The 21,391-nt window shown below is 38.2% G+C and overlaps 2 protein-coding genes across 3 annotated transcripts; one reads left to right on the plus strand and one right to left on the minus strand.

The window, feature by feature from the left end:
• Nucleotides 1–145: 145 nt before the first annotated feature.
• LOC106104448 (chromodomain-helicase-DNA-binding protein Mi-2 homolog) lies at nucleotides 146–16,284 on the plus strand. Of its 2 annotated transcripts, none has more exons than XM_013284508.1 (20): nucleotides 146–322; nucleotides 740–810; nucleotides 1,090–1,212; nucleotides 1,338–1,479; nucleotides 5,339–5,484; nucleotides 5,616–5,795; nucleotides 6,150–6,335; nucleotides 7,270–7,416; nucleotides 7,541–7,666; nucleotides 8,153–8,328; nucleotides 8,950–9,073; nucleotides 9,333–9,482; nucleotides 9,768–9,940; nucleotides 10,296–10,470; nucleotides 10,873–14,310; nucleotides 14,386–14,580; nucleotides 14,970–15,132; nucleotides 15,566–15,717; nucleotides 15,955–16,007; nucleotides 16,084–16,284. In XM_013284508.1, exons 1-19 carry the CDS (start codon nucleotides 286–288, stop codon nucleotides 15,961–15,963), a joined length of 5,913 nt encoding a protein of 1,970 aa, XP_013139962.1. In that variant the 5' UTR covers nucleotides 146–285; the 3' UTR covers nucleotides 15,964–16,007; nucleotides 16,084–16,284. The 2 variants fall into 2 exon arrangements, with proteins under 2 accessions (XP_013139962.1, XP_013139970.1); XM_013284516.1 differs by having other exon boundaries at nucleotides 7,273–7,416.
• A 91-nt stretch (nucleotides 16,285–16,375) lies between these two features.
• Nucleotides 16,376–21,030, minus strand: LOC106103903 (protein downstream neighbor of son homolog). Its single transcript, XM_013283818.1, has 10 exons — nucleotides 20,791–21,030; nucleotides 20,581–20,696; nucleotides 20,238–20,436; nucleotides 19,798–19,931; nucleotides 19,168–19,387; nucleotides 18,686–18,836; nucleotides 18,169–18,380; nucleotides 17,671–17,874; nucleotides 17,156–17,348; nucleotides 16,376–16,706 (listed from the first exon to the last, which is right to left on the minus strand). Exons 1-10 carry the CDS (start codon nucleotides 20,869–20,871, stop codon nucleotides 16,528–16,530), a joined length of 1,689 nt encoding a protein of 562 aa, XP_013139272.1. The 5' UTR covers nucleotides 20,872–21,030; the 3' UTR covers nucleotides 16,376–16,527.
• Nucleotides 21,031–21,391: the final 361 nt, after the last annotated feature.

Here is a 21,391-nt window from a genome sequence, read left to right on the forward strand (position 1 = left end):
AGTGAAAAACATTACTGTGTTGCACTTAGATTATAAAATATTTACCGAAATACTGGGACTTTAATTTTTTTATGATGTGGTATCCCAAAAATTTCTTTTTTTTTCAACGCGTGTTAGAATGAGAAAACATATCTTGCTATTTCATCCATGCTAGTTCGTTCATCGTTGTGACGGCGGCATCAATTTCTGAATTAATTACCATTTGTCGCAAAAACTGCGCGTCCTTTATCTTTACTATATTAAATTCATTTATTTGTGTTTAGATTGTGTTAAATTTTAATCTAAATGGCATCAGACGATGAAGTTGATGGTTCTTTCGCAGGTAAACGTTTGATTTCGTTACTAGCATGTCATAGGTAAGCCGCGAATAGCGGTATCATATGTTTACTTGCGGCAAGCAATTAAATATACGGAGATTTTGGGTTCGATGGTGCTGTGTGTGAAACAATATAGTCATATACGAGCAGTGCAGTGTTAAAAGACAAGTTATATTGGTATAATGGCGAGTTTGTTGTCGTTGGGGTGTAAATATTTTTATGTGGCAGTTCGTGACAGAAAAGAACATGCATTACCCCTCATTACTATACTTAACAAAATGGACGACGCCAAACAAAGGGATTAGTGACCTTAACGCTAGCATTGCGCGTGCTATAAGAAAAACCATGGATCCTCATGAGATTGGCAGGTGTAAACCATGTGGTTAGTGGTTTGACCACTTAAGTGCAAATTTTTGTTGCAGGCGACGAAGATGTAGAAGAAGGTGAGGGTCAAAATGAAAACTCTGGTGAGAGTGATGAAGCCCCACCAAAGGTAAATACAATTAAATCATTTCTTTATTGTTTTTATTTATAAAAGTTGTTTATAAGATTGGCTTATGCTGACATAGACATTGTAAATAATATTATATATTGTTTTTTTGTAATTTGTTTGTGATTTACATTGCTTTAATCTTTATTTTTTTATTAAAAAACACCATTAGCAACCTCATTGTGATAAAGACCTGAAGGTGAGTCTAATATTAGATACTATTTTACAACTTATAAACATAGTCTATACACAAATTCCTATTACATTTGTTATGTTTATTAGGAGGATGATGATTATTCACCAGAAGATGGTAGAAAAAAGAAGAAAGGTAAAAAGCGAAAGGCTAGAGGTGAAGAAAAAAAGGGGAGAAAGAAGAAGAAGAAGCGTAAAAATGAAAGCGAAGAGGTTAGCACCATAATCTATTTAATTCTTTTACTTTTAATATCTATAAAAAAACATTGTTCAAAATTGTTAATGAGTTTTTTAGTTTCCTAGTGTTATTGGTTCTATTAAATTATTTTTCATTTTAGGATGATGATTTTGGTCTTGAAATTGAAGCAGAAGGTGACAGTGATTATGCATTGAGTGCTATGTCCTCAAGTAAAAAGTCTAGAAAGGGAAGAGGAAGTAAACACAATACTTCAACTCCAGCAACATCTGACTCTGTTTCAAGTAAGTTAATTTCTATTTATGCATCATGTATTAAGCTGACTACTGGACATTGTATCTTCTGCCATGTCTTAATGTGTAGGTAATTTTGTGCTATATTTGCATAAAGTCTGTATTTTGTATAGTTATGTTATGTTACTATGATCTTAAATAAGAAACGACCTACTTACAAGGATTACTGAATCAGCTAATGTTTGTAAAATTGTAAAAGTGTTTTCACCTGTAATGTTTAAGAAATTATGTGATTTTAGATTTAAAGAAGATTCTAAATTAGTTATAAAAATATTCATAGGATTAAGCAAGTTTTGGAAATATAATTGCGTTGTTTCGAAGGTCGTCGGATCAATGACCTGTTATTTCGATCGTACCGACATCTGCTACGTCATCCATTTTGTTACGTGACCAAAAATGGCGGCCATTTTTTTTTAATTACACAAAGAATAAATTTCTCTATGGTAAACTTTTTTAGCATGCACAATAATTGAATAGTTTAAAAAGTACCCAATATCCAACAAAGCATACAGATCGAAAATAATTATGCTCTAATTAAATATATCTGCTAATATTACCTTTCGAAATTAAAAATAATCAATAGCAAATTTTACGTACATAAATATGTTTTTTATAAACAATCACTCTTTCCTAAAGTCAATGTCCTAACAAATAATTTGTTTTTTTTTTTTTATATAGTAGTAGACATTTAGAAACAATGTTATGTAACAAGTGTGTTCGACGTTGACGCCTTAAATCGGGACTTCCGTATGTAATCCGAGATAACGTGCACCGATGACTTTGGAAAGTGAGATGTGACAATAAACCGTAACTTGACCGCCTAGATTCTAGGCTCGCCACTTGACTATTTGTTCTAAATAACATCTGTAATGCAGTTCAATTGTCTTTAACAGTTGGCTTACACTGACGGAATAACAGTACAAAACACATCGCCTGTTTTGTAAGAATTGGATATTCAAATAGTCCTTTAACAAAGTTACTACTTTTATCTCCTCTTACGAAATTAAAAAAGAATTGAGTAGCCTATGAGTTCTTCCTGACTTTTCTATATCCAAATATCATTGATATTCGTAAAGTTGTTTTAGAGATTCCTAGTTAACAAACATTTATCCACCCAAACTTTTGCATATATCATTAGACGATAATTGTAAACCACGTAATAAGGGATGACTAAAGAAATCTTTTTAGAATAGACTTGTACGAGAGATTTACAGGGACTACTTAACTAACCATTCAGTATATCTGAGACCGCAAGTAAGGCAAATTATGTTAGTTGCGGCGACAATATAATGTGATGGCAAGATAACCATGATATTTGTATTATAAAATCTTTATTATAGCTAACCACCAAATAAAATTTGTAGATTTAAGAGGTTTTTCAAACATTTGTTACAATTTACCGGCGTTTGTTTACATTGACTAGCTATTTATAAACAGCACGTAACAAGTTGAAATCTCGCTGTGTCGAGAGTACTTTCAGATTGAAATTTTTTTCTAAAGTTTTTTTAAGTAATCTTTCAATTACTTTGCGTTTCTATTGTAATGATGAAATATTAACTAGGAAAGAACTGGTAATGGTTTTGTAATTTATTTATGTTTTTTTTTATTATCTTAGAAATTTAAAACTATAGCGCTCAAAATTACGATTTCTGATTATTTATGTTGAATTGTAATTTTTATTGTATTACGTATTATAATTAACTATTGCGAGTGTCTTTTGAAATAAAAAAGTGAGAATAATCGAGATGATTCTATTTGTTATGTAATTGTTTCACACCATAGTTATTTTAATCATATACAATTCAGATCATTAGATTATTAATTTCGAAATGATTTAACTCATAATTTGACTGATGCACGATTCAAAGGTTCTTTAAAATATCTTTCAACCTTTAAATCTGTATTTATCTTTTTGTTTGTATCGAAAAAACTCAAAAACTACTGGGCCGATTTCAAAAATACTTTTACCAACATCATACTATTCATACTTTCATACTTATATTATAAATGCGAAAGTTTTGATGGATGGATGTTTGTTAGAGTTTGTAGCTTAAACGGCCAAACGGATTTCGATGAAACTTGGTATAGATGTAGAGAATAGTCTGAAAGAACATATAGGCTACTTAATTTTTTTTTAAATTCCACGTGGACGAAGTCCCGGGTGAAAGCTAGTAGGCTGTATTTATTATTTTTTTTCCGTGCGGATGAAGACGAGAGCAACGGCTAGTTTAAATAAAACTACATTTATTTGTATGACCTAAATTGTTACATGATGATCCCTAAAACTAGAATAGTTTTATTAAATTATACAAATGTAAGTCTACTGTCTTATTGGCAAAGTAATGGTACCGGTTAGTTCTATGGGAAATTGCTGCCAGCCTTGACACGGAACGTTATCAATACATTTTAACTTTATATCATGGATTTAGTTTCGTAACATTGCACGGGCGTGGTTACGTAACTTGAAATTATGTTTTGTAGAAGTAGAGTAAATAAGAGGAAAATAATACATATTCAAACTATGTCATATGTCATCTTACTTCATACTAATATTATAAATGCGAAAGTTTAGATGGATGGATGGATGGATGGATGGATGTTCGTTAGAGTTTGTAGCCTAAACGGCTAAACTGATCTCGATGAAATTTGGTATAGACGTAGAGGATAGTCTGGAAGAACACATAGGTTAATCAATTTTTTATTTTTTAATTCCACGCGGGCGAAAGCTAGTAATATTATAAATGCGAAAGTTAGGATGTTTTGATGATTCTCGATTTGCGACACAGATGCAGAATGTAGTCTGGATATCTAAGCTACTAAGTTTATATCCGCGCGAATGATGTCGCGGGAATAAACTAGTTATTTAGTTAATGGTTTTATTGATTACGTCGTATAATTTTTTTATGTTTACTTTTCTCATCAGCTTTGCGAAGTAATTATATTCTTATATTTAATAAGTGGGTTTAGCTGCATTAAGAACAGTTTAATAATTACTCGATCAATCGCTTAATCTAGATTTTTCGAGACTATAGTAGCAATGTGATGTAACGTTTTGTTTCAATATTGTAGCAAAACCCCGCACCTTAGAGCGGGCGCACACCTTTGACTAAAGTATCGCATAACAGTTTTACGATTGTCGATTGTTTCGTACCCAATTCAACTGTTTAGTTGGACAACTAAAAATCGAGTGTGCGCACCTCCTTAGCGCATAGGAATCAAAGCGCGACTAATCAGTTGTGCGATAGTTTAGTCAAAGGTGTGCGCGCTCTCTTATTATCTACAATATTGTAACATGGCGGAAATCTACAAGGATTTTAGTATTTGTATAGAATTATAGTGTAGTCGAATTACGGTGTTAACGTGTATCTTTTCAAATATGTATGTCTACATGGAACTATCAATATTTAAGTCCAAATCAAAGTAACAATGCCGAGAGAGCACGTTGACGTATTCCTCTGACATGACCAATATTTGTTTATTGAATTATCGCACAATATTAAACTTGTCACTCATCGAGTTTGCTCATTTTATTGACGAAACAAATTGATGATATAAATAATAGAAATTCTTGGTTGATTTTCAAAAACGATGCTAACTTTGATTATGTACTTATAGCATCTAAATTATTCTTTTCCGATATCTTGGCGGTTCTTAACTTCGCGAGATTCGCTGCGCAGAATATTAAGTGTAAGGGGGATGCGGAGGGAGGGCACATCGCGCATTTCGCGCCGCGCGGGCCGCCAAGATATTTGAAAAGGACTATAAGTTTTTTACAAAGGGCTTTAATATGCCCTATTATTATTGAAACATACAAATAGGATTTATGTAATTATTGTTTTTATTTGTCTAGGTATGCCAACAGTAGAAGAGGTGTGCTCTTCATTTGGTCTCACAGATGTAGATATACAGTACAGTGATGCTGACTTTGAAAACCTCACATCATATAAGTTATTCCAGCAGCACGTACGGCCGCTGCTTGTTAAAGAAAACCCTAAGGTATGCCAACACCACAGGTGTGTCCTTGAATGATATTGGGATCGTAATTATAATTAAAACTCGATAAATTTGCTGTTTCTTCACTATGCAAACTTTAAGATGATTTTGTGTATTAATTTCTTCATTTTCAGGTGCCAGTTTCAAAGTTAATGATGCTGGTGGCAGCGAAATGGCGTTTGTTCTGCGAAACAAACCCGCACTTAAGCGGAGGTCCGCAAGCGATGGGCTCTGAGGAGAATACCAACACATCCACGGCCTCAGACTATACGCCGAAGGCGAGGTCGGGTCGTCCGCCTAAAGATAGTAGTAAGGTAATGTATCATTTATTACTAGACCAGCTGTTCCCCTGCGGCTTCGGCTGCATTATAGAATTTTTATTTTATTGCTTATATTTGCAAATGATTTATCATTACTAGGCTCGCCATTAGCTAACAATTACAATTACCATGGCAATCTTGCTTCTTTCCTGCTGATCTTCCAAACGATCCTCTAAATCCAAACCAAATTTCATTAAGATCCATTCAGCTCTTTAGACTACAAACTTTAAAAAACACCCGTCTAACCATTTAAATTTTTGCATTATAATATTAGTAAGATATTGTATAAGTGTTTATACACATTTTGGTGTTTTTGCGATTTTTTTTAAAGAATTTGATAATCAACAGATAGAAGATGTGATCGAGGAGCCCGAGGAGGAGGAGGAGGAGGAGGCGAGCGACGAGGGCACGCCGGCGCCCCGCAAGCGCGGCCGCCGCCCCAAGCACGGCGGCGCGCCGCGCGGCAAGCCCGGCCGCAAGCCCAAGGTGCCCACGCTCAAGATCAAGTTCAGCAAGCGCAAGAGGACCAGCAGTGTAAGTGTTGCTCATTTAGCATTCTCTCCTCCATTTAATACATCACCCCGTTCTAAAACCTAGTAGAAAACCAAATATTAGACGTAGTAAGCCTATGAATTCGGAAACGCCGACTTAAATATATACAGAATTGTATTGTCGCATTTATCTTAAAATATAAATTCGCCGAAAAAATTATATGCCATTGTAATTTTAAGGAAATTCTAATGAATTTATATATATACGAGCTGTTGCCCGCGACTTCGTACACGTGGTATTAGAAAACATGAAAACTATAAAAATAACAAAAAGCTACGTACCCCTCGGGAACCGGACATTTCTCGAGGATGAAGCTTATCCCACGTGTACTCCAGACTTTGTTTTATATCTGTGCCAAATTTCAATAAGATATGTTGATCCGTTGCAGAATGATCGAGTAAACATTAAAAAACTAAATTAATGAATCCCACGGGAACCGTAACTATTCCAGGGATAAAAAGTAGCCTATGTGTTCTTCCAGACTATGCTCTAAACCTGTGCCAAATTTCATGGAGATCCATTCAGCCGTTTAGGCTACAAACGCTAACAAACATCCATCCATCCATCCATCCATCCATCTGTCCATCCATCCATCTAAACTTTCGCATTTATAATATTAGTAAGATTGTAATTTTAAGGAAATTCTAATGAATTTATATATATATATATATAAGTAAAAAGAGCATTGACACATATTATGATCATTTCCCCTACCTTATAATACAGCCGTAGGGTCGGCGTGTCAGGTTTTTGTCCTCCATACAACTCTATCATACGTCATCTCAGTCATCATTCTTGATCATGTCACATTTTACATAATCTATCCGTCTCTTTCTAGGTCTACCTCTCTCAATAATCATAACTAAAAAACTTTTTATGATATTAGTATATAATAATTTGTTGTATTACAATTCAGCAGGACGAGGAGCAGGAGGGCAGCGCGGGCGCCAACACGGACTCTGACGCGGAGTTCGAGCAGATGCTGGCGGAGGCCGAGGAGCCGAAGCCCTCCGCCGCCGCTGAGGAGGGCGTCGCAATCAAAGATGAAGACCCTAATGCACCAGTTAGTACACACTAAAATTATGAATATGTTTATAAATACACTATTTTGTTTCTATCGGGTCGATTGATTACTTAAATTCCCATTGTTTCTATTATGTCTAAACTAATAATCTCTATATTTACAGCAACAGCCAAAGAAGAAGGCTAAAACAAAAATAGGCAATAAGAGCAAGAAGAAGAAGAAAATGAAGACGACAAATAAATTCCCAGACGGCGCGGAGGGTGAACATGAACACCAGGATTATTGTGAGGTACGAAGAGAAAATATATAACCGCTGAGGTGCTTCCTTAGTGAGTGTAATGGGTATATTTTGTACATAAAAAAGCAAAACAAAACCCAAAGAAGTAAACTTAAATAATTTATTATTAATATGTGTACTTAATGAACGTATTCCATGCCACATTTAGTTACATATCTCTATGTAACTCAATTATAATTCTTCTTTGTATACGTCAAGTTTCGTCACTTCATACATTTAGTGAATTAAAAAAGGAAAAGTCGCTTAGGTGTTCTTCCAGACTAGCTTCTACATCTATGCCAAATTTCATCGAGATCCTTTCAGCCGTTTAGGCTACAAACTCGTAACAAACATCCATCTAAACTTTCGCACTTATAATATTAGTAAGATTGTCAGTACTTTTGTAATAATCTTGTTACAAAATGTTTAGCATTAGTTAATTACCTCAAGTAAGTGAATTTTTATTTATATTAAGGTTATTCTTAAACCATATTTCAGGTGTGCCAGCAAGGCGGGGAGATCATCCTGTGCGACACGTGCCCGCGCGCCTACCACCTCGTGTGTCTGGACCCTGAGCTGGAGGAGACGCCGGAGGGCCGCTGGTCCTGTCCGCACTGCGAGGCCGAGGGCAACCAGGACCAGGAAGATGATGATGAGCACCAGGAGTTCTGCAGGTCAGAACATATACTGACGTCTTCTTAGAATATTATAATACAAGGACATAAGGCGTATTAAACTTGACAACTAACATAGTCCCTTTCAAAGAAGTTACCGGTCAAAAAATATTTTTACCTATGTCTAGTTTATTTATTTCTTAAATGTCTTTGATATAAATAGATTTTTACTCCTTTACGATATCTTCGTAAGATTTTTAAGTTTTCTATACTATTAAAATAAAGCGTAAAGACACACTTTGTTGTTGCCTAAGATGTCAGCAATTATGTTTGAATAGTTCATTTTCTAATAAAAAGCCCTACACTTACGTCAAGCTTTAGGCTATATATTTTCACGCCATTAAACTTAGCGGGTAAATATTTTAGATAAAAACTAATGTGGCAAAGTGATCATAAGTTGCTGCCAACATCAAGGAAGCAAGATTGTCAAGGATTGTCATCATGTCATTTCATTTTGTCATTTGCAATTGATAATTTAACACATGTAAACAATTAAATAAAATTTACTTAATTTTCTGTCAGTCACACGGGAACAGCTAGACCTTGATATAATTTCTATCGGCTTTTGCTATGTAACGTTGTAATGTTTGAATATTACAATATGTATGTAATTATTTGCAGGATATGTAAAGACGGCGGCGAGCTGCTGTGCTGCGACTCGTGCCCGTCCGCCTACCATCGCTTCTGTCTCAACCCGCCGCTGGAGGAGGTGCCCGACGGAGAGTGGAAATGTCCGCGGTGTAGTGTAAGTATAATAAAACAGATTTTCTAATAATAATCAATAGTGTTAAATAATTCGTATAAATAGGGGTATTCAACGGAAATGTAGTCGATTGATCTTTTTTTTTTTTTAAATTAAACTGGCTTGAATCAGCAAATTGTTGATTTTAAATTAATTTGAGCGACTAGTTGGTCGATTTAAAGCTTGGTGCTTAGTTAACATTGTATTTATCTTTGCTATGCTTTTTTAATAAATTTTATAAATCTGTTTTTTGTGTATTCAGTGTTTGCCGCTGGAGGGCAAGGTGGCGAAGATCCTGACATGGCGCTGGGTGGAGAGCCCGGGCAAGACGAAGGCGCCGCGCACGCGCGAGTTCTTCGTGAAGTGGCACGAGCGCTCCTACTGGCACTGCAGCTGGATATCTGAGATACAGGTCACTTATCATAGTTATCAATAATTTAAATGCATTTTTAACTATTGTAGCCACCATTCAAAAGGCAGCAAATGGAAACGATAGAAAAAGCATATTGAGATGTAGGAGGCGACAAACGTTTTATGTTTAAACTTTTACAAATAAGCTTCAGCCATTTGCAAATGATATTTCGTTTTTAAAAATCACTCCAATTTTGTAGATCCATCTCAACCTTCTTACATTCAACAGACGATATTGCAATCATTAATATGCAAACATAATAATTGTTTTTAAATGTGTTTCCAGTTGGACGTGTTCCACCCGCTGATGTACCGGTACTACATGCGCAAGTCGGACCCCGAGGAGCCCCCCAAGCTGGAGGAGCCGCTGGAGGAGCGCGAGATACGCAAGCGCCTCAAGAACAAACACGACCCGGAGAACTATCCCGACGAGAAGATACTCGAGGAGAAATATTACAGGTATACATCTTACTTAATATCGGAAAGCTTAGATGGATGGATGGATGAACGACTGAACTGGATTTCGATGGAAGCACACGTAGGCTATTGGCTTCTATTTTTTTTTAATTCCACGCTGACGGATTCGCGGGCGAAATCTAGTTTACAATATTAGTAAAGTTTTACGAAAGTATTGATTAAATTTTTCTATTGGTGGAACCGCGAATGTTATGTAAAATGTCAGTAATAGGCTAACTATAGATATCCACTAGTTATTTGCTAAGTTTGTGTATTTCAATAGCAATTTCATTGATTTTGAGAATAACACACTGGACCGTAAACAAGAGTGTTAATAAAGATGATTGTTTTTATGAAGGTATGGCGTGAAGCCGGAGTGGCTGATCGTGCACCGCGTGATCAACCACCGCACGGCGCGCGACGGCACCACCTACTTCCTGGTGAAGTGGCGCGACCTCTCCTACGACCAGGCCACCTGGGAGTCCGAGCACGAGGACATCGCCGGACTCAAGAACGCCATGGAATATTATCAGGTAATTAATATTCAAACATATTTTTAGTAAATCTCTATTCGTAATTTTAGACAATAACTAGCTTTTGTCTGCGACTCCGTCTGTGTGGTATTAAAAACAAAAGTAAGTAGACTATCTGTTCTTCCAAACTATCCTTTGCATCTACATCAAATTTAATTTAAAATCCGTTCAGCCGTTTAGGCTACAAACTCTAACAGACATCCATCTGTTTCAACTTTCGCATTTATAATATTACCATGAGTATGATATACTTGTAACAACGTAATCAATTTCAATACTCATACATATTGAATGCTAGAATGGCGCTTTTCTTAATACTTCTGAATGACATTGATAGATATTATAAAGAAGGGACGTGTATGCCGATGATCTAACTTTTCAGATCAACTTTAATCTTTTCAGGATATGCGAGCCTTTATCACTTCTGAAGGTAAAACAAAAGGCAGCAAAGGCAAAAAAGCCGGTCGCAAGAGCAAGAACAAAGATGTTATTGATGATGACGAGAGCAGCAGTGGATTGCAGATGAAAGCCAGGAAATACAATCCCCCACCGGAACGTCCCACAACTAACCTCAACAAGAAGTACGAAGACCAACCGCCGTTTGTATACGAGACTGGAATGCAGCTTCATCCATACCAGCTGGAAGGTCTCAACTGGTTGAGATACTCGTGGGGACAAGGAATCGATACCATTCTCGCAGATGAAATGGGTCTCGGTAAAACCATTCAAACGGTTACATTCCTTTACTCGTTGTTCAAAGAAGGACATTGTAAAGGTCCATTTTTGGTCTCAGTACCTCTGTCAACTATTATCAACTGGGAGAGAGAATTTGAACTGTGGGCCCCAGATTTGTACTGCATTACATACGTCGGCGACAAAGATTCCAGGGCAGTTATAAGAGAGAACGAACTTACGTTCGATGATGGCGCGAATAGAGGCGGGAGACCTTCGAAAATCAAGTCACAAGTCAAGTTTAATGTTCTCCTCACATCCTATGAGTTGATTTCTATCGATTCTACATGTTTAGGCTCTATAGAGTGGGCCGTTTTGGTGGTAGATGAAGCTCACAGACTCAAAAGCAATCAGTCCAAATTCTTCCGGCTTCTGGCCGGCTATCACATCAACTACAAACTTCTCCTGACCGGTACTCCTTTGCAAAACAACCTCGAGGAGTTGTTCCATCTTTTGAATTTCTTAAACAAAGATAAATTCAACGATCTCGCCGCTTTCCAAAATGAGTTTGCGGACGTTTCAAAAGAGGAGCAAGTCAAGAGGCTTCACGAAATGCTCGGGCCGCATATGCTGCGACGTTTGAAGGCCGACGTGCTTAAGAACATGCCCACGAAGTCAGAATTCATCGTACGTGTGGAGTTGTCGCCTATGCAGAAGAAATACTACAAGTATATTCTTACTAGAAACTACGAAGCTTTGAATCCCAAGAGCGGTGGTCAAACTGTGTCCTTACTTAATGTGATGATGGATTTAAAGAAATGTTGTAACCACCCGTACCTGTTCCCAGTGGCTGCGGAAGAGGCGCCGCTAGGTCCTCATGGAAATTACGAAACACAGGCTTTAGTTAAGGCGTCCGGAAAACTGGTTCTTATGTCTAAAATGTTGAAACAACTTAAGGAACAAGGACACAGAGTACTGATTTTCTCACAGATGACAAAAATGTTGGACATTTTGGAAGATTTCTTGGAAGGCGAAGGATATAAATATGAACGCATTGACGGTGGTATTACTGGAACGATTCGTCAAGAAGCTATCGATAGGTTTAACGCACCGGGAGCTCAGCAGTTTGTATTCCTTCTTTCGACGAGAGCCGGTGGTTTAGGTATTAACTTAGCCACGGCTGATACAGTTATTATTTACGATTCCGACTGGAATCCTCACAATGACATTCAGGCGTTCTCTCGTGCCCATCGTATAGGTCAAGCAAACAAAGTGATGATCTACCGCTTCGTCACACGTAACAGTGTAGAGGAAAGAGTAACACAAGTAGCTAAGAGAAAGATGATGTTGACTCACTTGGTTGTGCGTCCCGGCATGGGCGGCAAAGGCGCTAACTTTACTAAGCAAGAATTAGATGATATTCTAAGATTTGGTACAGAGGAATTGTTCAAAGAAGAAGAAGGTAAAGAAGAAGCTATTCATTACGATGATAGAGCTGTGGGCGAATTGCTCGATCGATCGAAGGAGGGTATCGAACAGAAGGAATCCTGGGCCAACGAGTACCTGAGTTCCTTCAAGGTGGCCAGCTACTCCACCAAAGAGGGCGACGGCGAAGAGGAAGTGGATACTGAAATTATTAAACAAGAAGCAGAAAATACTGACCCAGCTTACTGGATCAAATTACTTAGACATCATTATGAACAGCACCAAGAAGACCAAGCGCGAACCCTCGGTAAAGGCAAGCGAGTACGCAAACAAGTTAACTATAACGACGGTAGTGTTGCTCAAACTGAAAACAGAGAGGATTCCACATGGCAAGAAAATGGATCCGATTACAATTCTGACTTCTCACAAGGTAGTGAAGATGATAAAGAAGATGACGATTTCGATGAAAAGAATGATAACGGTGATCTTCTCAGTCGGCGCAGCAAGAGGAGGCTAGAGAGGCGCGAGGAGCGCGACAGGCCTCTTCCACCGTTACTTGCTCGAGTCGGCGGCAACATGGAGGTGCTCGGTTTTAACGCCAGACAGAGGAAGTCGTTCCTTAATGCTATCATGCGATACGGTATGCCACCACAGGATGCATTTAATTCTCAATGGCTAGTTCGAGACCTTAGAGGGAAATCTGAACGCAATTTCAAGGCTTATGTGTCACTGTTTATGCGACATTTATGTGAACCCGGTGCAGACAATGCCGAAACTTTCGCTGACGGAGTTCCCAGGGAAGGTTTGTCTCGGCAGCATGTTCTAACGCGAATCGGTGTGATGAGTCTTATCAGAAAGAAAGTTCAAGAGTTTGAACATATCAATGGATATTACAGTATGCCAGAATTGATACGTAAGCCAGTGGAGCCAGTTAAAATAGCCGGCACTGCCAATGAAAGTGCAGCTCCCAGCCCCGCGCCGTCTACAGCCACGCCAATAACATCAGCCGCACCATCGCCAGCACCCACACAAGTATCGCAGGCCACAGGACAAGCGCCCACTCCGGGAGGCTCAGAGAAAGACGACAAGGAGGAATCTAAAGATGAAAAGTCTGATTCAAAGGAGAGTAAAGTAAAAGACGAGCCAATGGACACAAGTGATGTCAAGGAAAATGATGAAGACCAAAAGAAGGACGAAAAGGAAACAGTCAAACAGGAAATAAAAGAGGAAAGGCGAATGTCTGTCGACGAGGAACTTCCCAAGGAAGATGAAAAATCAAATGATAAAAAGTCCGAAGAGGGCGATAAAGTCAAAGAGGAGAAGGAAGACTCCGACAAGAAAGAGGATGCGAAGAGCGACAAGACCGAGTCTGAGGCGTCGGAGAAGCCTAAGGACGAGAAGAAGGATGACGACGATGACGATGTGGTGTTAGTGAAGGAGGAGGACGACTTGAAAGTGGAGAGACGCAAGTTCATGTTCAATATAGCGGACGGCGGGTTCACGGAGCTGCACACGCTATGGCTGAACGAGGAGCGCGCGGCGGCGCCCGGCCGCGAGTACGAGATCTGGCATCGGCGGCACGACTACTGGCTGCTGGCCGGCATCGTCACACACGGCTACGGCCGCTGGCAGGACATACAGAACGACCTGCGCTTCGCCATTATCAACGAACCATTCAAAATGGACGTCGGCAAAGGCAACTTCCTCGAGATTAAGAACAAATTCCTTGCCAGGCGGTTTAAGGTTAGTTTTTAGTCCTTTAAAATTAGTTTTAATTTAATTATCGTAATGATATTAATAGTAACCAAATGTTTATAGTTGTTGGAGCAGGCGCTAGTGATCGAGGAGCAGCTGCGGCGTGCAGCGTACCTGAACCTGACTCAGGATCCCAACCACCCCGCGATGTCTCTGAATGCGCGTTTCGCGGAGGTGGAGTGCCTTGCCGAGTCGCACCAGCACCTCAGCAAGGAGTCCCTCGCCGGCAACAAGCCCGCCAACGCGGTGCTGCATAAGGTACCGACACATTCCGATTACTTTTATCACTTACGAGTTGGTCGGGTGCGGCTTGTCGCTTCAAATTATAAAAACTTCATGTTACTGTTCACTTTTTTAAATGATATTTTTTAATTGCAAATGTCATAATTTAAATGCACAAATGACAATATCCTTACCATGGCAACCTTGCTTCTTTGATGTAAGCTTGTAGTTTTTTTTTTTCAAATAATTTACTCCCTAAGTTAAAAAGCGTGAAAATGTATAGTCTAAAGCGTGTTTTGAGAGTAGGGTTTTATTATCAAAAAAAAAAAAACTCAAAAATGTACTATGATTGCTGGCGTTATACATCACTAAGATGTGTTTACGCTTTATTACATTAGTATAGATAAGAGTGTGGTTGTGTGCAGGTGCTGAACCAGCTGGAGGAGCTGCTGTCGGACATGAAGTCGGACGTGTCGCGGCTGCCGGCGACGCTGGCGCGCATCCCGCCCGTGGCGCAGCGGCTGCAGATGTCGGAGCGCTCCATCCTGTCGCGTCTCGCCGCCACCGCCGGCAACCCGCTGCCGCCAGGTACCGCACATCTTACAAGTATCGCCGTGTCTCTATGTTAATGTGGAATACTACTTACAAACAAATGTTCGATTAAAAAGTCATTAGTGAAAATGTACTATAGTTGTGAGCAAACTAAATTCTACTAAAATTAGTGAATTCTATAGATTTTAATCGCGTTTATACTTTTTTACATATTGGTTTAATTTTCTATTTATACTTTTCTTTTCTATCTATACTAATATTATAAAGAAAGATTTGTATTTTTTGAGTCAATTAAAAAGTTTTTTTCACTATAATAAAGCAATGTTATTAGTGAAAACAAGGGCTGTTTTTTGCGAACGAAGCCGCAAGCAATAACTAGTCTTTCTATAAAATAGTCCGTAAAACGTTAAATAAACGTTAATGATAAAATACTTAGAACAGTAGAAGGAATATATTGTGCGTGTTACAGCGGCGCAGATGGCGCAGTTCCCGGGCGGGTTCAGCGCGGGCGGCGCGCTGGCGGGCTTCGCGCCGGCCGCCGCCGCCGCAGCCAACTTCTCCAACTTCCGGCCGCAGTACTCCGTGCCCGGACAGCCCTCCTCCACATCCACATCTTCTAATGTAAACAACTCCCCTACATTTGTGCTCATTTAATATTGTTTTTTCATATCAACATTATGACGCTTTCTTTAAAACTATTAAATTCAATGATGGAATTTTGGAATTACCGTTTGCAACAATATTTTTATATGGAAAAAAATGCCCCAAACCAGAACTAAAAATTTTACGTTTTGTTCTGTGCTGGTGCAGGTTAAAAATGTATTTTTAGAAGTAAATATACTGTTTTTTCTTTTGCAGAAATCATAAGCCTTCGTGACCTACATTGTAACTCAACTTGACACGTCTACCAGGTAAGCAAGTTTAAATATTGAAATTACAAGATCCAGTTTGTATTAACTTTTTTTAATTGTTTCGTTTTTCTTTCAGTTGGCGGACGATGCAGTCGCGTAGATAATAAACGTTAGATTGTAAGCTTTCCAAGATTCCTGCTCCACCTTGGGTTTGAAGTGATAATTAGTAATTAGTGCAGTTAGTTAACAATGTCATATTAAACAGAATTCCCACAAATATTATTTATTTCATCCTGATCTGTATGAATCTTGTTTTATTGTTAAGTGATTGTCGATTATATGATTATTTTACTTTTTAATTTACCAAAAATGAAAATTGAATAAATCATATGATTAAGTGATTTGTTGTTTCTTTTATTAAAACAATCTGATTTTTCAAACAATTTTATTTCATCTTTACATGCACACATTTGATGTGAATTTCGTCTGACGAAACATACAAATATAGTCATCTCTTTCATTGTTACTGAAAAGACAAAACATGTTGACATGTTTCGTCAGTCGAAACTCACGCTAACAATCACCACGAATACGTTTCATCTTCCGCATTATATCTGACGCTATCAAGTGACTTCACCAGATCGGGATCTGAGGAACAGAATAACTGCAGCATGTCCTTGCTGATGCCGCAGTCTGATAAGTTTTCATTATTAAACGCTTTAGTGAAATGATTCGGTTCATTGTCCTTTGAAGATTCCTCTGAAATTAAATTAAAAGAAATGAAAATTCATTTTTTACAGAAAATATAGTGTCAGTGATATTATGTGAATCGTGTCGAGTACTTCGTCAATATTCGCCATTAAACTGTAATTCGATAACTTTCAACTGCTATCTTGTAGAGTCGCTTATATGTACATACCATTTTTTGTTTTACGACGCCGAAGGTATGTTGCAGTACTGTGCGGTACTATGCGGTGTTGCAAGTAGTGTTGTGCATTGTGTGCGATATTGCAGAGTATTGTTGTGCGCCGTGTGCAATGTTACAGAATAGTGTTTTGCGATGTTGCAGAGTGGTGTTGTGCGCCGTGTGCGATGTTGCAGAGTAGAGTTGTGCGATGTTGCAGAGTGGTGTTATGCGCCGTGTGCGATGTTACAGAGTAATGTTGTGCACTGTGTGCGATGTTGCAGTGCAGTGTAGTGTAGTGTACCTTGTGCGATGTCTCCGGCGGCCCAGGAGAAGGCGAGCGTGGGCGCGAGGTGCGCGAAGGTGGCGCTGTAGCTGGCGGCGGCGCTGGCCCGCAGCGCGCCGCACAGCGCCGGCACAGCGCTCGGTAGGATGGGGCCGCGTAATTCGATTGAATAGTACTTTTTGCCCTCCACTTGCACCGTATTCTCACGAAACTGCAATGTTAACTGTGTTATAGTATTTAAAAGTCTAATACAGTAACAGACATAGGCAAGCGCCAAGGTTCAGGTGAAGATGTCGACACTACAGCGAAGTGTAAGAAATTAACAAAACTGACCCTACTACCATATGGAGATACAAGCTGGGAAATGGGAGAATGAGAGAGAGAGCGCTGTCGAATTGACTACAAAGTGGTCTACTATGGAATAAATTGCATGACATTGACGTCTGATGTAAAATGCTTATCAATTTTATAGTTAACTAATAGAACAGAAGTACAAAATGTCATCGATATAAAGCGGTTTGTATAATATTGACCTTGAGCGAGTTGAGCGCGCCGCCGTGGAAGGCGGTGGGCGCCAGCAGCGTGGGCGGCACGCCGGCCAGCGCGCCAGTGTCGCTGGCCAGCGAGCGGCAGTTCAGCAGGAAGTTGAAGAGCGCCTGCGCCTCCGCGCCGCGCACCAGCACCAGCGACTGCGCCGCGCTGTCCACGCTGCTCTCCGCGCACGCTCGCACGCGCGCCTGCACACGGACATATCACATTTTATATAAAAAGAGCAAATTAATTTAGACTTTATCTGCATGTACACATAATTTATTTCATTTAGCTATAATCGTTAACTCTTCAATTTCACGCGCTTCTCGTAATATCACTTTCTTTTTCCACATAAAAAGACAAAATTCTTAGTGGCCAGTATGTTACCTCTTTGGCAGAGTGAAAACTCCTTATCTACCAAACAGAGCGGATACCTCCGTTACTCAACAAAAAGTCTTCGCCCAAATGTAAAAAGTCCTCTATCAATGCAAATTAGGTACCTGAGCATTATTTATCTTCCTAAGGTCCTCGGTCTCGAGGCCCAGCTGTGACAAGAACTGGTCGGGGTCCTCATCCCCCGAGCTGGCGTCGTGGTGCGGCTGGCCCTCCATCGTGTCGTAGCAGCTGTCAGTAGACGAGTTCTTCGGACGCTCCTCTGCAGATGTGTTTAGTCTTTTTTTGTCTTGCCGTAGCGGCATCGTGAACTCCACATCTAGAAGCAAATTGAAAAGAAATATCAGAACTATTTTTAAACATATGTTTTTGGAAGAAATAAGACAATTACATTTCCAAACTGATTTGTGAAATCAAATTTTCTTAATAATTAGCAATGTGAGAATGAATTACTTCCTTCAGTTAGTTTGCTAAGGTGTTATTAACCCAACAATATATTAGAAAATGCCCTGGGCCCAGTATGGCTGACTATGACTGTACCCTAATTTACAGTAGGCTCCGAGTCCCTCAGAAGGTACATATAGTTACACGTAATTATGAAAAAGATTTCAATATTTAGCATACCCTCCTGCCGCAACGTCTGTCGGAAGCCGCGCGTGGTGGGCGCAATGAGCGCGCAGGGCTCCGACAGGCCGCACACGCCGGCCGCGCGGAACACACACGTGAAGGTGTTTGCGCACACGTAGAAGTACGGACAGTGCAGCGCCCGCACCAGCTGACAATAAACTTTTAAATATTAACTTTTTTTATTACCTAGGAAACATAATTTTGAAGAATTTATCAGTGTTTTTGAGCCAGTTTTATCGGAGATGCCATAAATTGAAAAAGAATCACAAAGTTAAGATAGTCTAATTTCATATTAGACTAGCTACTGCTTGCAACTTATCGGCACCAAAAAATAAACTAAAACATGTGATAATGTAGCTTTTTAATCATAAAGAAATTTTAGCAATCAGCCCAGTGATTTTTGGGTTTATTTATTACATATTTTTTAAATAAAAATTATATGACAAATATAGTCAGATGAAGTCAACAATCAATTTAACCTGGAATAAAGAACGAAAGCTCTCCGTCCAGTCTCTATGCAGTGCTTCCCGCTGTGCGGTGGTGAGAGCGAGCGCGGGCGCTGCAGCATGGCGTGGTGCGCGGGGGAACAGCTGCAGCCAGGGCAGCTGCGGGTGTTGCCAGTACAGACAGCACTGGTGGAACCGCGCTCGCGGTGACGTGTCCAGTGTTAATGATGAGGTGTCCAGGCAACGGACAAAACTGGCAAAGAAATACATTTTAATTACTCTTTTGAATAGTATAACATACTAGCAATAACCTTAACATATAATAAACATTGATGGGATGACAAAAATTAGTTTACTTCTTACCTTTGTAATTTGTCAAGTCCTTAGCAGCATGCATTGAATTTATTATTTTATTGCCTGCATTATATTATAATAACAAGATTCAAAATGGTAAATAGTAGCTAGGATATTACAAAACTTATCTATACTAATATTATAAAGAGGAAAGATGTATATTTTTGGATATCTGTATGTAGTGAGATAACTCAAAAACTACTGGCCCAATTTCAGAAATTCTTACAAAGTAATATAGGCATTTACTACTTTTTTCATTTTACATGGACAAAGTCAAAAGAAACATCTATTTTTAAATAATTTGTATACCCAGTGATTCCTGAAGCTTCTTCACTTGCTTTTAACTTTGCTGTCCATGCGAATGGCTTGGCTGACATCAACCTTAACTTTGTCCTCAGAGCCCAGTCTATTGGTAAGTGTTTATGCTTCTCTTCAACTATTTTCTAGAATAAGAAAAAACAAATGTTTAATCTATGATTTTACAAAATTTTCTAAAATAACATGTATAATATAGACAGGTGAAAGGCTATTTTTTTGAAGTGCCATTTTAGGCCATAATGACTTACATGTAATATATCCAGAATAGTTGAATTTTCTGTGTCATTAATAAACAATGAAATATGCAAAATTATAGTAACTTTAATCTGAAACCCGTCTGAAAATCTTTCAATTTAAATTATTGTTAGAATAAGTTTTTATGCTTTTCACCCATTGATATAATAACAAATTTTAGATATTAAATTACTTACTGTTTCCACAGTGTGGTCAGCTGTGTATTTTTGTAATAGATTAGAAAATGTAGAAAGCTTTTCAGTGTCAACTTTTGCTGGCGGCTTTTCTATTACATTTGTTGGTAACTTAAGGAGAGCAAACAGAGTGTTGTCACTGGATTCTTCTAATTGAGTCTCGGAATCTACCTTTTGTTTTTTATTTGATTCTGTACTGCATCTATAAAATTAAGGCATGTATCTCTTTGGTATGTTCTTTATAATATTTATTTCTTATTTTTAAAGTAATTATCACAATACAAACACTACAAACATTATAATTATCAAATTTGAGTAAAGACAAGAAGAATTCAAATCCACTTACTTTGAAAATGGGTTTTTTCTTTTATCACCATTGATAATTCTTGAAAAATCTAAAGTTGTTGTAATTGGGGCAGGAGTTTCTTCACTCGATGGTCTGGAAGGTTGTTTCATTCGTTCCTGTATAAAATTAAGTTTGTTTTAGTCAAGAAATGGTATAAGCAAAATATCTGCCTAAATTGAGAGTTTACTTATAAGGTGCAAGTGAAGTTACCTGTAAAGCTTTCTTCTTTCGTTTCAGCTTGTGAAGTTGCATTACTTGGTTTGGCGTCTTCCATGGTGATGTTGGTTCCATTTTATTGTTTACGTGAATAAACAGCTGCTTATTGTTAACATACTTTGTTCTAACGATTTTCAATCATTGTAAAAAGGAAAAACCGATTGTAAACAATACATTACTTGATATAAAATTCTTATCAACTTTTCAAAATCAAAATTAAATAACGCTGTCATAAAGACAGCAGCTGCATCTTAGTGACGTTCGTATGAATATATATTATCGATTATATCGATAATTCTATCGACTTTACGATAAAATATCCGACAAAAAATAATTAATCGACATCCATATTAGATCCAATATTAAAAAAGCAATGTCTAAGATTATTTAAGAATAGTTGTGTTTTAATTTTTTCTATTAATTAAAAAAAAGACTCTAAAATTAAGAAGTTAAACAAATTCTGATAGATTTTAAATAAGCATAAAGTATATTTAAATATTTATAAGTATATTTAAATAATAAGAAATTTTATATCCTCATTATCTGCAAGGGTTCTATGATTGTCACAAAACTCTCTAACAATGGCATCATAACG

Source organism: Papilio polytes, unplaced genomic scaffold, assembly GCF_000836215.1.
Source record: "Papilio polytes unplaced genomic scaffold, Ppol_1.0 DF824270.1, whole genome shotgun sequence".
NCBI classification, from domain to species: domain Eukaryota; kingdom Metazoa; phylum Arthropoda; class Insecta; order Lepidoptera; family Papilionidae; genus Papilio; species Papilio polytes.

Excerpts from the sequence above, each read along its gene's own strand:
- LOC106104448 (XM_013284508.1), top strand. The coding sequence starts at position 286 with ATGGCATCAGACGATGAAGTTGATGGTTCTTTCGCAG. Across the intron at positions 1,213-1,337 it reads GTAAAAATGAAAGCGAAGAG|GATGATGATTTTGGTCTTGA; the intron begins GTTAGCACCATA and ends TTTTCATTTTAG. Across the intron at positions 5,485-5,615 it reads TTGTTAAAGAAAACCCTAAG|GTGCCAGTTTCAAAGTTAAT; the intron begins GTATGCCAACAC and ends CTTCATTTTCAG.
- LOC106103903 (XM_013283818.1), bottom strand. The coding sequence starts at position 20,871 with ATGGAACCAACATCACCATGGAAGACGCCAAACCAAGTAATGCAACTT. Across the intron at positions 17,875-18,168 it reads GGAAGATAAATAATGCTCAG|GCGCGCGTGCGAGCGTGCGC; the intron begins GTACCTAATTTG and ends GTCCGTGTGCAG. Across the intron at positions 17,349-17,670 it reads GCGCGCTCAACTCGCTCAAG|TTTCGTGAGAATACGGTGCA; the intron begins GTCAATATTATA and ends TTAACATTGCAG.